Source organism: Maylandia zebra, linkage group LG17 (genome assembly GCF_041146795.1).
Source record: "Maylandia zebra isolate NMK-2024a linkage group LG17, Mzebra_GT3a, whole genome shotgun sequence".
Lineage (NCBI taxonomy): Eukaryota > Metazoa > Chordata > Actinopteri > Cichliformes > Cichlidae > Maylandia > Maylandia zebra.
Window position 1 is genome coordinate 14,804,200 of NC_135183.1, and position 20,869 is coordinate 14,825,068.

Genomic DNA, 20,869 nt, shown 5'->3' on the forward strand with positions numbered 1-20,869 from the left:
AGCTCTGGCTCAATGCGCAATGGTGTGTGTGTTTAATGTCTGTTCAGTCAAGCCACAACAAACAGCAACAAACACTGCACCCTGTTTCAAAGAGATGATAAGTTCCTAAAGACAGACATGCTGTTCCATCCTGTTCCTTTTTCAATGCAGAGCCTTTACCTTACAATATAACCTGCCCTGAGGCTGCTGTTGTTGTGGTTTGGTGCTATACGGCAGTTTCACTAAGGACCCATTTATCTGTGACACAATGGTCACTTCGCACGCAAACAGTCATGTCGCCACATCTCTGTACTATCTCTACCAGTCCCGAGGGCGCTAATACTCATTGCTGTATTCGCCTGAATGACAGGTGTCACCGCTCAGACAATCCTACCAAAGGGTGCCTCGTGCCAGCAGATGGGACATCACTTTTGTTGCCCATAAAACATAACTTATATTTACCCTTTTCCCCTCAGTACCACTTCAGAATGCAAGCAGTCACATTAATGGACAACTCTTCTCTCTTAATAGATTTTATCAAAGCACATGAAATCCTGCTTGTTTATCTTTCCCAAACCCTTCAGCACACACCGCTGGCTATTTGCCATCTTGAGTTTGTATATATTAAAAAAAAAGGCTGCAGAGAAGTACTGTTGAAAGTTGTAGGGCTCGAGCCATATTCTGCACAATAATACTGCTCGTCCGAAAACAAGACAACACACAATCATTTCTTGCAATAGGTACAACTCGAAGAGCACCAGGACTGACATTCAGACGTCTGGCAGATTGAAACATGCCCCTTTAATGGAACCTACATTTACATCCAGTAAAAGTAGGAAAGATGCTTTACTGAGTCGTGCTGGACTAAAGTCCTGGGTTGCTTTACTGTTTGAGGCAGACTTGAGTCTGGCATGGCCCCGAATTCATGTAATAGTTCATAACAGAGAGACAGAAAGAGAGGATGATACATGAGGCAGGTTGACATATGAGGGAGGATTACAAGATTGCAGGTAACACAAAACAACACACAAGCTAAATTATTCTTTGCACATACTTTTACACTGGAATATTTTAATCAATCTGTTGGTGACATTTTTAGTCTGTGCATTAGCTCTAATCGGAAGATAAAGAAAAGCTGCAAGTAAACAGAAAGAATTCAATACTAACACAGGGATTTCATTCCAGGAAGAGTTTCCAACCTCACAGCAAAAAGGAGAGATGTAGAAGAAAAACAGATCAGAGGAGGCAGGCAGGGAGGGGGAGCTGAGATGGAAACACAATTCAATTTCCTCTCCGTCATCAGAGATGGAAGATACTGTCAAAACTGAATTACCTCATCCCAAACAGAACAGGACATTGTTTGAATGTATTTGTTAATGTAATTGAAGTGCAGGAAGCATCCAGCATAATGCTACACTGAAGCCTACGTCATTTCTGATAAAATACAAAACCAATGATACTGCATGTTATCTTTACCTACCTCCTCCTGCCAGGCAGCTCCATATCCAACACCCTTTGTCCGATATATTCACTTCGCTCCACTGACCATGTCCAAACCATCTCAGCATTACTGCTTTTTCTTTTTCTCCAAACTGCTCAACCTGAGCTGTCCCTCTGATCTGCTCATTTCTAAGACGTCCTAAACCTTCCCTTTCAGTCTCGCTTCTATCCTTAAATCACAAATCAGCCCTGACATTCGTCTGCACCCACTCACCCTGCCTGGACTCGTCTTCACCTCTCTTGCGCAGTGTCCATTGCTTTGGATGGCTTACCCCAGACATTTAAACTCAGCTAACTTTATTACATCTATTCCTTGGAGCTTCATTGTTCCACCCATCTCCCTCACATTTACACACATTGCTTCCTCTTCTCTCCTGTGCATACTTCCACCTCTCCAGGCTTTTTTCCCCCTGCCTCCTAATCTCAGTACAGATCACGATGCCACTCAACAATTTTGAGTGCCTTTAAGGTGATGCTTTAACTCCTTATTGAACCTTTGCTACTTATTATGTTCACGCTGTAACCAAAGCATTATTATTATTGTAGTCTTGTAAATGTTTTCCGATGTGAAAGGAGAATTAATCGTCTGTTTCCTCTAGTTACTGAAGCACAGACTCAGTTGAGGTTTCTGGTTTTTATTTTCGGACTTCTTTTAAACATTTTAGCTTGTAAATGACATAAAAGTTCCAGGCAAATGAATAAAGTCTGCTATTAGCAGACAGAGTGAGAGAGGAAACCAGATGACCGTGAGGGGTAAATGACTAGACTACACCTAACATACCACTGTTGGCAAGCACTGCAAGGCTTTCTATTATAATGAAAATCTAGACAAGAGCAGACCACATCAATCTGACTGATTATAATTGCTGACAAGGCTTAAAAGTTTACTCTCTCATTGTGCAAATCGCCTTTATTGTTATAAGGCTGATTTAAAACACCTAAGTACGCACATTCAGGACAAAGAGAAGGAGGTGAACAGGAAAATAACACACAAACTGCCAGCAGACTAAATCTGATCATTGATTTTCTGACATTTTCGGACCCAAAAATGTGACATTTAGCCCCAACTGTTATGCAGATTATTCGTCATATATCGTGATCAATGTCTGAAGCCCAAAAGGCATGCTAGCCGACACTCAGTTATCTAACGCACAGCACTGCTGAACTGCCTGGAATGTGTTTCCCTCTCATGTCACTCTGAAAGAGGACATAGCTCCCAAGAATAGATTTTACCACCTCTGGCGTTTTTAGGACCTTCTGTTCTCACCCAAGTGCAAATAAACTAGTTTTGTTTTCACAGGACTCTGTGTTATACTTTGAAAGTATACCCTTTGAGAAACTACTTCCATAGAATATGTCTGTGAAGGGCTCAGCCATCCACGTCATTGTAATCTCAAGAGCTTGGACAGAAAAGCAACTGGACTTTTTTGAGTTTCTTGAAGACGTTTCACCTCTCATCAGAGAAGCTTCTTCAGTTTTTCAGGCGTAGTTCTGGTCTGGAACATTCAGCAGACTGTGCAATGCTCAGAAAAACTGCAAACTGCAGGCCTGAGTTCAAAGGTTAAATGGTTCAGTCACTGAACTCCTCTGTAGTCCAAAGTATTCTCGAGTGAAATGTGTGACCATCTGTCCAACAGCTAAAGCTTGGTTAAAAATTGTGTAATGCAACATCCCGAGCACACCAGAGAATTTATATAGAACGGCTATAAGAAGAAAAGAATTGAGATGCTTGGCTGCTCCAGTTGAACCCAGACCTCAACTAAGTAACATTACTGCTGATAAAAACTATGTTAAAAGCTACTGAATGTGTACTTAAATGAAGCCTGAAGCCTTACAAGACTGGGAATCGTACAAGAATGATTCCCAGTCTCTTCTTTTCAGTAAGAAATACAACTTTTAATTTATCTGTAACAGCACAGAGATGAGGTACTGGCACTCAGCCTAAAAGAGTTTCATCATGCAAAATGAAGTGTTTCGTTTCCATCCTTCTGTCTCCTCCATGTATACCAGCTCTATTCTGCCTCATGCTTCTGTCAGAAATGGTTACTATGTCCTGAAGGAGTCAAGCAGGATGTCCTTGGACGTTACGCTAGAAAGTGATGGGTAAAGGAGTAGTCGATGTTAAGTGGAATTTTCCAGTATGAGCTAGATTGAAAATATATTATCATTATTTTTATTTCATATAAAAAACGCAACCCCCCCCCAAAAAAAAAAAAAAAAAAAAAAAACCAGACCAGAGTCATGGAGCAAAAACAGAACAATATGTCATTTAATGTTGCCTCATTTAACTTCACATATTATTATCACTATGAACTTCAATTCTGAAAACCTTTTCTTTCCTCTGACTTCCAAGCTCTTTCATGTGATACAGCCATTGTGAAGTAAAACAAACTTAAGTCACTTTAAAGTCTATTTTTAATAAAAGTTAGATGGGGAAATCCACACCTGTGACATTATTTCATCCTCTCTTCCAGCCCCCCTTATTGTATGAAACTTAGAGCTCTATGAGATGAAGATGTAACCTTGCAATTCCCCTCCAAATGGCATTTAAATGCCTACTTGTGTATTCAGACACTTTTAGATTCCGGCTGCATGAGTGACTCAGTATAGCTCATGGTGAGACATGATAAGTGTTTCTGAAATCTCTCTAAAGAGGATTTGTGTGGTGCAGTTACATGTGATGGAAAGGAAGTAAGAACAGTCTACGTATATTAAGAAGGACCAAATGACACTTTGGCTCATGCTTAGCTTGGTTTTAAACATGAATCTTTTCTTATTTTTAACTATTTTGTGATTGGATCTCAATAAACCTGAAGCTGCTAGACAGACCAGTCAAACCACGTAGCACTGCTGATACGCTAAATCCCCTTTGAGCGGTGACACTAATCAATAACATAACTGGTCAATGGCATGGCAAGTTTATTTATATAGCACAATTCAACAACAAGGTGATTCAAAGTGCTTTACAGAGACATTAAAAAACAAAAACAAATAAAAAGCATGATTTAAAATTGATTAAAAAAAAAACCCAAAAACAAACAGTAGATAAAATCAGTAGTTAAAATGTACGTTTTGAAATTTATGCTTAAAAGTGTGGATTTGGTGTTTTATTCAAATGCAGCTGAGAACAGGTGAGTCTTCAACCTGGATTTAAATAAACTGAGTGTTTCAGCTGATCTGAGGCTTTCTGGGAGTTTGGATTTTACCATGGTGTCATAAAGCACCTGTTGTCTAGGAATCAAAGTGCTTTTCTGTAATCAACTGAATTTCAAAATGAAGAAAAGAGCAAACAAACATCTTCTTGCAGAATCAAGCCTTCACAAATGACTAATGCTGTGGCTGTAGCTTCATTAAATGTGCCTGTTAATAACCAAACTGCCTAACAACTGTCAGCAGCATCAGTGATTAAACTTATGGTTATTTTTCATGCTGCACTCAGTCCCTAAAGAGCAGGGAACAGGGTTTTTTCCCCCTAATAATTAATGCCTACAGTACAAATCAATACATTGTACTGTGATGGATATCCAGCAACATAATGCAGGAGAGAAAAAACACAGGAGGAGCTGGAAGGAGATAGAAAGGGAGGGGAGGAAGAAAGAATCCGTAATAGGATCTTCTTCTAAAATGATCTGGTCGATAGAGATCACATATCTGCTGAAACTGATGATTCTCCCCACCACCACCACCAAGCCTCCCGGTAAAGAAATGGAGATCAGGTCTGCAGTAAAAGTTTTAAATGAGTTGTTACTGTTCGCAACTAAAACTTATAAGACAGGCTGACCTAACAGGAAAGTACCAGGTTGAACAGAAGCTGAAGGATGAATAAAAGAATAAGGATATAAAAGGAAAAGACAAACAGCAGGGGCAGCATGAGGAAACACAAAAGATGGGTAGCAGTGCTATAACCCTGTTAGTGTGATTTATGTTAGACATTAGGTTTTAGACTAGATAAGGCAGGTGGGTCAGCTTAGACCTAAAACCACATATTAAACTACATAACACAGAATGTCCCTGCCCCGCTGCATCAGAGGTAATAGCTCACTCTCCAAATTAATAACTATTCATTGGCGTGTGTGTGTGTGTGTGTGTGTGTGGGGGGGGGGGGGGGGGGGGGGGGGGGGGGGGTGCTTTAGTGTATGCGTGCTTACAAAGCATAAAAAGGTGGAGGGTGAGTTAATAAAACTAAGTAAAGCGGGTTTCCATAAAAGCCATTAGGCTATCAATAATTCAACCACGGCACTTTCCATGTAGCTCAATCAAACATGGTTGGTAGTTTAACATACATGCTCACACAACCTACTAATGGTCTTAGCATTAAGCGTTAAAGAAGACACAAAACAGCACTTTTTAGCAGGTTTTATGCAAAATTAACAGAGTTGGAATTTATTTGGAGAAAATAAATGGATTTAAAATGACTTGAAGTTAAATTAGAATTTAGGTTTTGGTAACTCACCTCATGCTGACATTTGCTCCGGGGCCAGTGAGGAGGAGAGAGCGTTATAGCAGAAAACAAAAACGAAAACTGCCCATCAGCAGCTACTCTTGAGTTTTTATAACAATAGTTTAACAATAGCTGATTACCATCTAAATCAGGACATAGTGATCTTTGAATAAAACTGTGGAATTTAAACAAGTCACTCATTTGAAGTTGGCATTCATATTCACGGTTACTGTTTGACTAGTAATCGTTCAAATCTACTATGCCTACTTGTTAGCTAGCAAGCTGCTTTGCTAGCTAACAGAAATGAGTGACACGACTGAGGTCACGTTATCAGGCCAAAAACATATATTTAGTGTAAGAAGGCATAACATTACAGGTGTGGTATTAGCTATACTAAAATAAAGACAATATAAAAACAAACAGGACCCTAAACGTGAAAGAACGAACCAATCACGGTCTGTAATTTAAAACTGACCTCATAGCTACAACAAAATAAACACATTTCAATAAATTATTGTAAAAAATTATCCACATCTGCCTGCCTTTTAAATCTACATACCAGCAAACCTTTCATTGGCAACCTGCATCTCAACCTTCATTTATACATACAAACATACCCCAATGAGAAGGCAATGAAAACTACATTTTCAGTTAGAATATCTCAGTCAGAAGTTTCCAAGGTGAAGAAAATAATCTCAAACTATGTTCGGTTTGTCCAAAAATGAAAGACTTTTACCTGGAAGGTGCAGTCGCCCCAAAACAAAACGCATTAATTATTGTTCATAAAATATGCACTTCAACCAATAATAATAATTTCATAAATGTTTGAAATTGTTAAATGAATTTTTTTTTTTTTTGCAGATTTAGCAAATTGCTTAAATGAAAAAAAAAAAAGATTATTATTTGATTATAGGATCAAATTCCTTTGTGGATTAATATGAGGAAGTACTTTACAATGCCTTATCTGAAATCAGAAGGTAAAAATGCGTTTGTGTTTTTCTTTACCTGAAAAGGTACCAGAATTTGTTAAGAAACATAACCAAGATCTAGTCTCATTTTATCATTTTGAGAGAGACACAAGAACTAAATGAAGTTGGTCTAATGAGCTGAAAACTAATCTGAGAGTGAGAGCAAAGAAAAAGAAACTGCCTAATGAAAAAGGAACAGTGAGAGGAAATGTGTTTGCTTATGACTGAGCATTCCTCAGAACAATGTCCAACATCAAAACAGCGGATGTTCTCAAAGAAATGTGGGAAACATATGATACAAATAAAAACAGATTTCTGACAAAATAAATAAAAAAAACAAACAGATGTACCAGTCGTTCGATTTAATTGTTAACATTTTAATTAATGCCCTATGCCAGTAAATTGTAAATGTGATGCAGCCATCTGGCACCAGACAGAGCAAAGAAAAAACACCATAACTCTCTTAATCTATGCCTGAAGCTTTTATTATGCCTATTATTGTCAGTTATTTTGATGGTGAAAGAATGAGATTGGAGACAGAAGCGATGGAAATGAGCTTTCTCTGAAAGAAGCAGCTTGAGGTGGTCTCCTCCTGGGTTAGATGTTCTAGGCATTGTTCTAGGCATATGTCCCACTGGGAGGAGGGCCCAGTGGGACATACACTCACGACATGCTACAGACATGCTATACACCCACGACATGCTACAGAGACTGCATCTCTCGACGAGCCTGGGAGAACCTCAGTGTTCCCCTGGCTAAGCTGGAGGAGGTGGGCTGGGAGGAGTTCTGGACATTGATGGATGTTACCAAGGTTAAAATGCTAACAAAACAAGATAAATGTGAATCTACAAATGACTCTTAAGAACAATATCAATACATAAATAAGAGAAACATTTAGGGGGGCAGAAAATTAAAGCTGAAAAACTGTCACACAAATGCAAATAAAATAAGGCTATGGTGAGGCATGATGCTCAAGACTAGTCTAAAAGATAATTAAGTGTCATTTTACAGCATTTTTTGACTTTGAGGAAGCAAAATGAAAGGAATTAGCCGCATTTTTCAGGTAATTTCTGGGAAAGATACTGATTTATTTTTTTTTACTCAGTATTAATGTAATTATGTCAAGGTTACATCTGACTAAAAGCAAAATTTAGCAAGAGGAGGCACGCCTCCAGTGTATTAGTGACAATTCCAAGTGTTAATCATAAACAAAATGCTGAGGAGGATTTTAGATCCTTTCAATATTATTATTATTATTATTAGTATTAGTAGTAGTAGTAGTAGTAGTAGTAGTAGCCGTAGCCTATCCCATCCCAGGCAAAAAGTCTATTAACTTAATAGGAAGCACTTCCTCTGACAGAGCTGACAGCAGGTACATAAGACCACACAAAGCTCCTTACTTCACCTCCATCTCACATTCATCCATCTCCAAGCACCTTCGCTCACCTCCTGTACCCCCTGTGCAAGTTTTGTTATTGCGCTATTGCTTGATTTATTTAGTCAGCCTGTCACACTGCTGCCCACCCCACACTCCCCCATCCTTCCTTCTGCACAATATTTTTCATCTCATCACAGCATGCTCCACTGGAGATGCTGAATCTCTTATTTGCTGAGGTGTGAGACGGGAAGTCAGGCCGGCGGCTGGCCCTGCCAGCGTTCTCTCTGCCCTTCACATTTGACAGCCAAACACTTTGGTTACAAATACTCTACTTCAGCTTCTCAATTAACTACAAGAAATGACTTCACAAACCCAAAAAACCCCAAATCCCAAGAAACTCTAGGTTCTCCTTCAATCCTCTTCAGTTCGCCTGTTTAAATTGTATTCTTTTTATTTTAATTTGAATAGTGTAAGTCGAAAATGTCCTTGAAATGCCATCATATAGTTGTTAGGCCATATCACCCACGCTTGTTGGAGAGTCGAGCTGAGCAGACTAAGTGTTGCAATTTATTGTTTATAACATTTATAAAGCAGGAAATAGTTCTAAAGCTTCTTGAAGGCCATTCCAAAGCTCTGCTTTAGACGCTGCCTGCCTGCTGTTCCATTCACCCAGGCTGCTTCTGCGGAGGTCAATCTATGACTGATACTGCTCAACTGTGTGTTTTTCTATCCAGGTATGCTTTTAATGCATTTCCAGTGTGTTTGGGATCTTGTGTCATAGCTGTTGCTAATCAGATGCTTTCCAGGCAACCATGCATGGTGGATCAAAATCTGAGAGTATTTTCTTCTGATTTGACAAGAATCCCAACATGACATGGCCAAATGCATTCCCAAACCACGACAAAGCTTCCACCGATGTTTCCTTTTTTCCCTTCCTGAAGAATGAAAAGAATGAAAGCCACCCTATCGCTGAGACCGTTTCTGATGAGGCTTTGGTAGACGCAGTAGATGGGCCAGATGCACCTCTCAGGTTTTTTAAACAGGTCTTTGCTAGATTTTTTTCCTACTTCTTAAGGACATGACTTTCAGATGTGTTCGCCTGCTGTCGTTAATTTCATGTCAAGAATTAGGCACTAGTAACAACGTGCCTGGAGATAGAATTTCAATGTGGTTCTTTGCCAAGTTATCTGTTACAGTGGTCCCTTGCGATAATGCGGTTCAGCTTTTGCGTCTGCGTCCTGATTGGCTGTAGACCAGTGTCAATCAATCTTGTGTCGTGTCTCCTGTCCAATACAAAATGCGTTCATCTTGTCAAATTTACAGAAATCTTCAATCGCTAGCAGTGTGACTCTGAAGTGCTGTACTGTATGTTTGTAAGTTTACTCCCCAACAAACACAACAATGTCGACAAAACGTTTTGCACCGTCAACGACACCTGCAGTAGCAACCAAAAGTCAGAGCAAGATGCTAACCATCGCACAAAAAGTAGGACTTCTGGACATGCTAAAGGAAGGTAGAAGTTACCGTATTTTGGGGACCATAAGGCTCATCCCATTATAAGGCACATTAAGCGAAACAAAAGAGTCAGATAAGTCAAACTTTACTCAAATCATTCTTCTTGCTTCCTCTACTTCCATACCATTTATTCATTAATGTTTTATTCTCTGGCAGCTGCTCTATTCCCATGTTCTAGACCTGATAACAGGCTTTGATCTTTGGTTTCATTCTATATTACTGGACCTATTTTTCTACCAAGGCTTGAACTTTGAAAGTGTTTAAACAAGAGAGGAAAGTGTGAAAATGTTCGTGCTTGTCTGAGAAAAGTGTATAAAGTGTGTAGTGAGGGGGTTTACAGCCTTGGAACATCTATAATAATTGTAAAATATAAAGCTGGCTACTTCACAGGTTAATTTTAGAACGTAACTCCGCGATAAATGAGGGACCACTGTATATGCAGACATAGCACTCATTCATCACTTGAGTTAGGTGTTGTTTTATACACTTGAATGATTTATAGATCAGTTTCAAGTGTCTTAAAAACATTCTTATTACTGTCAGGTAAAAGACTGGAAATGAGTGCAAAAGTAACCAATGATCAAAGGAAAACTGAAAGAGTACTGTTGCTCAAGACCACTTTTAAAAAAATGACTGCAATGTCTGTCTTCTTGGAAGCAAAATATCAAGACTTAAGACTTTTGTACATTACTGTAACTTGATTTGTATATTCTACTAAAAAAAAAAAAGGTATTTTGAATTAGCCAGTTCTTTCTATGCTCATGTTCTTCCTGTGCTTTGGAGGGTTTCTTCCCATATTCCAAAGACATATATGTTTGCTGTTTCTAAAATGACCGGGGATGTGAGCTAGTCAAAATGAAAAGAATAAAGCTATATAAGCTATATGAATGAATGAATTGAGTTCTCAGTAAGACTAACAGAGCTCTTGATACAGTCCATTTCCATTTTAAGTTCCGTTACAATACAGGTATGTAATGGCGGTAAAAAATGTATTTACTTTCTATAAAAAAAGCTTGTTTAAAAAAGTAGGTATTGTACATTTTGGGACTTGTTTTTGGGATGTGCAGTGTTACACTCCAGAAAGTCACGCTAAGGAAATGTTATTGTGAAACAGTGTTAATGTGGCCTATTATTACCTTGACACCAGATGGCGCTATTGACAGCAGACAGACTCCACAGCAACTGAAAATAATATTTTTATATAATAAAATCACAAACTGTATAAGAGCCACTTTTAGATAAAGGAAACAACTGCATGTGCCTCCAGTATGGCTGTCTATATAGATACTGTATACAGTGTATGTGTTCATTATGTCTGTGTCCTGAGTGTGTGTGTGTGTGTGTGTGTGTGTGTGTGTGTGTGTGTGTGTGTGTGTGTGTGTGTGTGTGTGTGTGTGTGTGTGTGTGTGGAGAGAGAGAGAGAGAAGACTAACAGTAGTCTAAATAAGTCTCAAAGCACTTTACTTGGTGCTGTTGTGCTTTAGAGGAAAAGTGTTTCTGGAAGGCAAAATGAAAAAGTGTTTATTTCTTACACTTGGCCCATATTCTCTAGGATAGAAATTCTTACAGCCACTGGAGCAGGAAGGGTACTGATGATCAGCGTTTACATTCCAACAAGCACCAGATACTGTCGCTAACACAAAAACCTAGCTCGGTTCCAGTTGTTTACGTTTCACAAAAGAGGTCCAGTAAACAACCTCAACCTTGGCCCCTGTCTCGTGTGTTTTATAAAGCAAGTATTTAGCTCACTGCCTAGACTGTGTATTCTGTACAGCACATTGTCAGGGCAGTAGAGATATTATCCTGTATCACTACTATTGCACTGCAATCCTACTGCTTCTGGCACCTTGTTTCAAAGGATTCACGCTTCAAATTAAGTAGTGTATATTCAATGACAGTAACTCATTAGAAAAGAAGAATGGATGCCCTTCATTTACTTATAAATGCTGCTGCCTGCAAGCTGCAATTATCAATAAAACATTGTTTGGTTGATGCAGGGCTTTTATATTGTCAAAAATATCTTTAGTGCAAATTTTCTTGAAACAACATGATGTAGTTTTTTGAGGTTTTTTCTTAGTCATCTTTGATGTCAAAGTTTGGCATGCCACTTCACCAGCCGTCTACGTCACTGTCCCCATTAGTCACAACAGAGGAGATACGGTACGAGTACAGCGATTACTCAACATGTCCTCATGTATATTTAAGATGCAGCTGCCTCAGCCTGTTCCCTAGCAGCTCTAACACAGCAGCATGGTAAAGCTCCCTTTAGGCCAAGCCCCGACGTCTGCAGACAGCAGGTGTGCGGCCTGTGTGCTGCATGCTGAAACACCGCTTTGTTTATTTCCCATCTTAATTATTTGCATTCATGTATGTCTTGCAGAGAATATCCACCCTGCTTCTAAGATAAATATGTAACAAGATACATGTTAAAGTGTTGAGTTTCAACTTGGTAGGTGCATTTTTCACTTTGGGCCATTTCCTGACAAAAGCAATAATACTAGGGATGTGCAAGCTGACCATCTGGTTACAGCACAATGTTCTTCTAGAAAAGGCCCTGGACGTTCATATGGATTGTTATGTGACTCGCATAAACATTGTTTATGTAAAATATGCAAGAAAACTGTTGCCACTAAAGGTGGAAACACTAAGACTGGTTCACCACAAACACCACAACTGGTTCGCCTGACAATATTGTGCAGGCTCCGGAAGAACTACGAGGTTAAGTTACTTTATTGTTGAAGTGTTAAGCAGTCATGTGTTACATTTGCTTATAATTTCCATGGAAAACAATGCATACCCACAACCACATCTTACTACCAATTTATCACCAGGTAACCTTTCATATATGTCTTTGGACTGCTGGAGGAAACTGGAACACTCAGAAGGGACTCACGTGACAACCCAAGTCTTTTTAACCTAGAAATTAAAGCTGAGGTGTTACACTTGATTACATAGCTGCCTTTAAAAGTCCTAACTAAAAGTCCAAAGACTTAAGGGAAGTATAAATCATAAATAAAACATGGCAGGACTGGTTGTCCTATTCCTAATCCTATGACTATAGACTAACTATGAAATACAACTATAAAAGCTAACAGCTGTCAGTCTGATGAGTCACACTGGACTAAAATATAATGTGTGTGAAGCTTGGTTTAGTAAGAGATGCAAGGAAAGTGAGTGCGATAGAAGTCAGAAAGTCTGCCAAGAATACTTTAATAAACCTACCCTTGAGAAATAACCACCTGGGATTATTTGCTGAACTAGAATAACTCTGCACATTGTATTTTCCATTTTGAATCCATGGTACAATGTGCTTCTGGCTGCACTGACCAGTTCCTCTCAGAGACTTTCAGAGTGAAAGGCTAACTATGAAGATATCCAAAGCGGCAAAAGTAAACTGATGACATGATTCATTTTAGATTAATGTATTTTTCTCCACACTCACTACAGATTTTATAAATGCACTGTCCACACACCTGGCACAACAACGTGGATTCAGTATCAGATTAATGGCATGCTGAAGTTCTACCTATTAAACACTGCCATCTGTTGGTAGCATTCAGCTGCAGTCTGTTAAGCTTCTCGTCATTTTCACGTGCTTCCCTGTGCATGAGATAGATTCACTGCATGTGTAATCATTATGTGCACAGAGAAGAAGGCTGGAGATGAATAATAAATTACAATTTAAATTAATAATGGAAGGTACTGTGTAAATTACTAATGTAGTCAATACACACTTCTAAAGCATGGCAAACACAGAGAGACGATAGCCATTTCATGAAGGAACAGAAAGTCAGGGTTCATTCAGAAAACGCTAAAGATTTTGAGAGAGGTTCACAAATTATGATTTCAACATATCTGAAGATGTTTTGGATAAATAATAAAGCAGAGGACAGAAAACCCCTTTGAGTCCTTCAATCCCTCCCTTAACCAACAGGGGTCACAGTAGAGCAAAGGAACACAAAAATCAGCATCAGACATGTCAGGAACCGGCATTTACACATAATTCATTCATACTACAGCTCTATGATGTCAGCACTGTGCTGCATGTTAACCAAACAAACACATAAATGCAGATACAAATATACACATCACATGAAAAATCCTCTCTCTCTCATTTCTGTCTCAGCAGTGTGCAGCCCTTTCTGTGAATGGGAAGTGTCTGTGTGTGGAGCTGGTGGCACGCACACCGCGCACACACACATAAACACAAAAGCCTGAGTCATCCTCAGTCTACCTCCCTGCAGTCAGCTGGCACAGTTTCAGTCTAACACACAAAATCTATATTGCGATGGACTGTCTCACAGCGACTCTGCAGGCTTTGCACACTACGTTTAGACTACATTCATTTTCCTAAGACCACAAATACATTTAAAAATCTTGTTTTTACACCCCAGCCATAAGGTTGCACATTACATGCTAATTGTAGGACTCTATATATATGAACCATTTGTCCAATAATTTTGCATGTGATGTAATCTGAAAGTAATCTGAAAAAGCAATACTGGGCTTGGCTGATATCTAGGATGGCACAGAGAACATTTGGAAGAATCACAATTATCTCCTGATTACTTCTTCAAGACTTAATCTGAGTGTAAATAACTGTAAGTGTGATTTGTTTTGTAGATTCCCTTTCAACATATGGGCATTTTTTTTCTTTGATACTGACCAGTCCGGTGAGAGAAGGGGCAGACTGCCCCAGAGCCTGGTTCCTCATACGGACCAGGTTGTTGGCCTCTCCTCCTGCAGATGCTCCCCCAATAGCCCCAGGTGCTCCAAAAGTCCCAGAGTTGCCTTGACAAGCCAGCTGACTAACTCCAGCATGCAGACTGCTGGACAAAGGCAGCAGCTGTTTACCTGGGGAGGTGGGGGCAAAGAGGAAATACATCTCAAATAGGGCTGCCACAAACGATTATTTTGATAGTCGACTAGTCACCGATTATTTTTGTGATTAGTCGACTAATCAGATCCATTGGACGTAAAACGTACAGCTTATTGCACCAGCAGCATCTGCTCTTATATAACTAGCATTAGCTTACAGCTTTAAGTGTTTAAGGTATGTGCTAACTAAAAATAAAGAAAAGATGATAGTTTATTAAATTTTAATGAAATTTGCAGATTGTTTCGGTGAAGTTTAATAAACTCCTTGCTATCTAAAATATAACAGGACACCGGAGTAAATTCTGGAGCATCTCACACTTCTGATAATCAGTTGTCTGCTTGACGTTTATTCAGCTGTGTAAAAACTATAACTTTAATCTCAGCCAAACCGATTTACTCAGGAACAAATAAAATACTAAAAAAGCCAAACAATAACATTTTTAAGTTATCTAAGTGACTCATATATCATGTTTAACCTGAGTAGCGAAAGACGATGGTGGGTTTGAAAACGATTTGCCGGGAGTCCGGTGTTCTCACAGCTCTAGTGACCTTGCCCCCGGCTAGCTATCGAGCTAGTGGGTAACAGACGTCTCCGAAAATGTCGGAGCGCTTTTGAAAATATGCGGTGTCTTGATAAACTGAGCAGATATTTGAGGTTTACACAGCTACATTCTCGCCTAAAAATATGTTAAACGTGTATTTTGTGACCCAGAAAGAATAATAAGAGTAACATTAAAACTAACTAGCTGCCGCCATTGTTGGAAACTGAGCAGGGCCGCGCTATGAATTCTGGGACACAGCTTCTTCTTCGGGGTTTAACGGCAGCTGGCATCCTTGTACATGCAGTGCTGCCATCTTCTGTTTCAGTCCGTTATTACACTCTTAAATCCTGCTATTATTCCTGCATCTTTTGGGATCTTACAAAGCTTCAAACGACGCGTCGACTATTAAATCAGTCGTCGACGATTTTGATAGTCGACGTAATCGTGACTAGTCGACTAATCGTGGCAGCCCTAATCTCAAACCTCATCACTTTGACCTTTAGATCAATCTATTGCCCCCAGGTCAAAGGTCAGATCTGACATGATATTTTAACTCCTTAGATGGTACTTTCTATATATTGATACCTTTTCAAGCTGACCTTGAAGACCTTGGTGGTCATAAGCCAAATTTCGGTGGAACGATATCATGAGGCCATTCTACGCCCCCATGACATTTTATCAGAATTTATCAAAACCTTTTGACCTGTCGTGTTAAAAGACAGAATAGTGACACATACGCAAGTAAACACTACCAAAAACATGATCTCCTCGGTGGAGGGGGATTGTCACCACATGACCTCTCTTTGGTAAAATGTGGATGTAAATGTGAGGTGGAATTTTCATAGATAACACAGGAGCCTGGCACAGCTAAAGTGTGGGCGGGGCCACATTTAACTAGACTTAGAGCTTCTGGTTACAAACAAAAGCTCAATATATAAAAAGTAATATTTGCAAATAAAAAATGTTCATATTAGAGAGTAACGCCATAAACATAAATTCATATTTCTTTTAAATATTATAAACTTCATGTTTTGATAAATAAATGCACACCTAGTTTATTATTTACACATTTCTATATTTTCCTAACCTAAAAACTAATCCTACATAGACATCATCATCTACATGGACATCTTGGTCAAGGGATTTTGTCCTGTTTTCAGATATGCAGGTGTGTATACGTGTTCAATACCAGTCATGGCCATGCTGCTACGTCGGGCCCGACTCTCATCCTGGCTCAGCTGTCGGTGAAGTTTGGATTTGGTAGCAGCAGTTGCTGCGGGTGATAGGTCAGGATTACTCAGCTTCCGGAAGAGCAGAGGAGGAGGAGCTGCAAACTCCTTCTGGAAAGAGATGAGGAGGAAAGAAGAACAAGAAACATTAGACTTTGCTCACATGTGTTGGGTCATACTGCTCTCAAATAACCTCTGGTCAAAGCAGCACACAAACTCAGCAGAATCAGATGTCATCTCTGCCATAAAAGTAGAGTCACAAAGCTTAAAGTAAGACACATGATTCATCTTTTTTTTCCCCATGTTTCCTTGATATCCTTTACAGCCACCAAGGTCGAAAATCTAAAGTTTCAGCTGGTTCGCAAGAGGAAAGAAAAAACATATATACATTTGCCGATCCCCCTTGCTAATGCCAAAACCGCTCTGAGCAGTTGCGATGTGGGCTTAACCACACCTCTGTAGGTGTACCTGGTATCAGGTGATATGTGGTATCTACATCCCATCCCCTTACAGATGCTACTATAGCAACATAATCAGACTACCTACTGGTAGTTTTAATGTTGTGGCTAAAGAGATTATGTAGATTAAATAAGCAGTAAAAGATAGCAGGGTAGAGTCTATAGGTGAAAGAATTCTTCAAAATCTTGGTTGCAGGTCATACCTCAGTTTATCTTCTTCAGCATACCTGACTGTGATGAATTTCCACTTTACTCAATAGTCTTTAAACATTACAGTTTCACTAGACTAGCATGTAATCTCTAGGTAATAACAGTTCTACATAGACATCACTGAGGAAGAAGATGCTATTTGGGTGACAACACTGCAGATGTTTGAATAGCAGTTTCAGCCTAACCACATTTTTATTTATTTGACACACAAAACAAAGGGACACACATTACTTGATTTGATGCTCATCTACACTTTCTAGTTATTGACAAAGTTTTAGAAGTTACAGTTGAGGGTTATATATATATATATATATATATATATATATATATATATATATATATATATATATATATATAGGAATAAAAAATTCAAAAATAAATGTTTTGTGTAACTTAAACTCACAATAGTGCAGGAAAAATCCCCATGAATGCAGGCTTACAGCCAAAATTAAAGCAAAGCATCCACTAGCACCAAATCTACTTCTCAAACTACCACATCAGACACACACACACACACACACACAGTACTGTTTCCCATGCTATTCAACTGACAGACAGTACAAGACATGCTTGCTGTGTCATTAACACTTACAGCCACAACAGCCTCTCCATCAAAACTCTGCAGCTGCAGAGCAAGTGGACAGCCTAATTCAGTTTGTCAGTTTAATAAAAGAAGGTTCCTCTGGACTTCCTTGATATCCCCAAGTACAGCCAACACACATAAACACAAAAGCAGAAGGTTCACATGATTTTGGAAATCTCTTTTGTTGCCATGGAAACAGGGCCTGCCTGGGCTCATATCCTCCTCTCCGTTGCGCGCAGCCCAATGCTTGACAAGGTTTTTCCAGAAACATCTGGACAGCTCGCAACATGTACACACGAGCTCCCAGACGGCCACATGTATGAAGGAGTTTTAGTGAAAGCTTCCGTTAGTCTCCAACCGCGTCCCTCAAACCCACTAAATACAGTGTAATCATGTGCAACTTGTAACCAATACTTAAAGCTGCAGTAATGAATTACAGCAGAAGATGAATATTCAGTACCTCCATGCAGTATTAATATGTAAACCTTATGCGCGTGTTGCTTCACATCAGCCGCCACTCAGCTAGAATCACACATTATACTCAGTCACAAAACACTTTCACACTTCCGCCATTTCTATGAAGGCCAGAATTCATTGAGGATGAGACACTGAAGACTTTTCTGAAAAAAAAAATATTTCAGACGTAGTTCTTAAATGTGCATTTATCCAAAGTCTCCCAATGCAAGCTACTTTAATAACTTTTCTGCCTGTTTGAATACAGTGTGAGATTATAAGAAGAGCTTAGAAGAGCTGTCACAACAGGTCGACAACATATAAGAGGTAAACAGCATATTTTCATGCGGTGCTGTTGGCAAGAATCACACAAAAGAAATACAAGTTACCCACAGGCAACAATGACTGGGACACTTGAAAATACAGCACATAAATGCATGCATGAACCGCTACACATTTCTGGCAAGCAGGAGTCAGCCTGCTTCATTTTAATTCATTCAACATGTCAATATGCAGACTTCTGGGTGAAATTATAGCATCTGTTATCAGTATTTGTATCTCTGCACAATACAAGGACACAGCAATGGCTTAAATACTAATGCTGATTCTTCAAGTCCCATACCAGGGGGTGACATCCCTGTCCGTCTTTTAAATACAGTCTGTGACATGGATGCATAACCTGACTGCAACCAAGTGATTATTCCTTTCTCTTGCACTTTCTCTCTCTCGCCACTTAAAGTGTCTCTTATTTTATTTACTTATTTGTTTTACAGTTAAGAAGCATGTCATGAATTTTCATGTTTCTAAATCTCATAGGTTTTGTAGAGAGATAAATGAAGTACAACTAGAAGAAAGAAGCAGCAGATACAGAATATTGATTCTGAAGTGGACAAAGAAAAACAAAAACTAACAGTATAATCGCAGTGCCTTGTTTCTGCTTGCAATGAGAGCACAACTCTCCCTGGCCAATGTCAGACTGATTACTGTGTATCATTGCACCACTGTTGATGGACACCTTCAGTTGCTACAGCCACATCTGTGCAACTAATGACAGGATGTCTTGTGGGGAAGGAAAGTCAGTGATTACACAGATTTTTCTTCCCCGCAAGACACGCAGAGCACTGCAGCACTGGCTGAATACATTTAAATTGATTGTCGCCCTCATTCAACTTGCTGCAACTCCAACTGCAACCAGCAGGTGGCAGACAGAACGCAATCTGCTAAGGAAGCTGTGATTACAAGTAATCTGCTGATCCAAGCTTTTTGTAGAGACTAAAATGAAATGGATTAACATAGAAGACAGCAAAGAGGAAAGAGGTGTGTGTGTGTGTGTGTGTGTGTGTGTGTGTGTGTGTGTGTGTGTGTGTGTGTGTGTGTGTGTGTGTGTGTGTGAGAGAGAGAGAAGCATCAGCTGTGATCCATCACACACACACTGTCACAGAGTCAGCTTTACAAGACTGCTGATATAAACACATACTGTACATCTGTCACTGGGAAGTAAACACAGATGAGAGCTAGATACATTTCCAATTGTGATGGGTATCCAGGTATTAATGGAGCCGATTAGTTCTACCTGCTGCAACAAAGGAAAGTTTTGTTTGCAAAGGGAAATCAGTTACGGGACAAGAGGACGTATTATTTACAGTGATGCTACTCCTGATGGTGGGGTGCAAAGTTAGCTTGGTGCTACATCCACAAACTGTACAGGTTCAGAAATGCACATCAGTGCTAACTAGCATCAAGAAAATGATTAATAACATGCTAAAATTTCTTGGCCAGTCTGTGTATTATTTGACACTTAATTCCAATAAAAATGCACCAAAGGCACGGACAGTTCAAGTGTGCCAATTCAGTGACTTGAAACACTGAAGGTGAGACCTAGAATGGAGCTGTCAATCAAATCAGCCACACCTCTACCTTCAAGCCTTAACAAAGTCTGGATGAACAAGTTAACAGATACTGTATAAATGGACTGACTGTGAAGCTGTTACAAAGGACAAAGGTATCCATAGAACCCAAAGCTTTTTTGTTTGCTTGTTTCACGCTGTAAACATGTTTTTACTGCTGTAAGGTTTTTACATTTTAACATAGGTGTCTATAGGGATTGACTTTTTGGAGCCAGACTCCAGTAGCCACTCCAGGACATGGAGTTTTTGGCATGTCGTTGACTTTGCCACCTGTTCCTCTTTGAACACAAAACGTTGATGAACAAAGCATTCTGCAGTGGTCACTACCAATGGTGCATTATGCATGTAACACAGCTCTGTAAGTACATTCAGCAAGTTTATGAATGAATGTATGAAATATGAAAACGACAGCAACAAAAAAAAGGGCTTAAGTGACATTACCTATTAGTCAGCTGGTAGGGACAGAAGGTTGGAGGACAGGAACATTTACTCACTTGACAAAATTACGTAAGAAACTGATTTTGGTATTCTAATGGTATCTGCTATAAAAAGACTATTTTTGTATTTTTGTTTTGAGAACTTCTATTCAGAATTCAAAGCACCCATCTGTGATAAATGAGGCCCTTTTTTAAAGCTTAATGTACAGTTCTGCATAGGTACATGGTAACTTGTATTTCAGGATAACAGTTTGGGAGTAAGAACCAAAGAAGATAAGGAGAGGGCCACTGTTGCATCTTGAGACCTTTGAAATCCAGTGATGTGTATGGTATTAGAGTTTAGTTCTTAAAAAGCACCAAATTAATATATGTTTACACCACAAAGAAGGTT

At 39.3% G+C, this 20,869-nt stretch overlaps 1 protein-coding gene across 5 annotated transcripts in view; it reads right to left on the minus strand.

The window, feature by feature from the left end:
• Nucleotides 1–20,869, minus strand: part of mast2 (microtubule associated serine/threonine kinase 2) — a 140,800-nt gene that overhangs the window by 101,246 nt on the left and 18,685 nt on the right. For 4 of the 5 annotated variants that reach the window (XM_076876096.1, XM_012924158.4, XM_012924157.4 and 1 more), the window contains exons 2-3: nucleotides 16,391–16,541; nucleotides 14,448–14,635 (exon numbers count right to left, since the gene is read on the minus strand). In XM_076876096.1, coding sequence (XP_076732211.1) covers nucleotides 14,448–14,635; nucleotides 16,391–16,541 — 339 coding nt within the window. The remainder of the gene's footprint in view (nucleotides 1–14,447; nucleotides 14,636–16,390; nucleotides 16,542–20,869) is intronic. The other variant, XM_076876095.1, reaches the window with a different exon arrangement.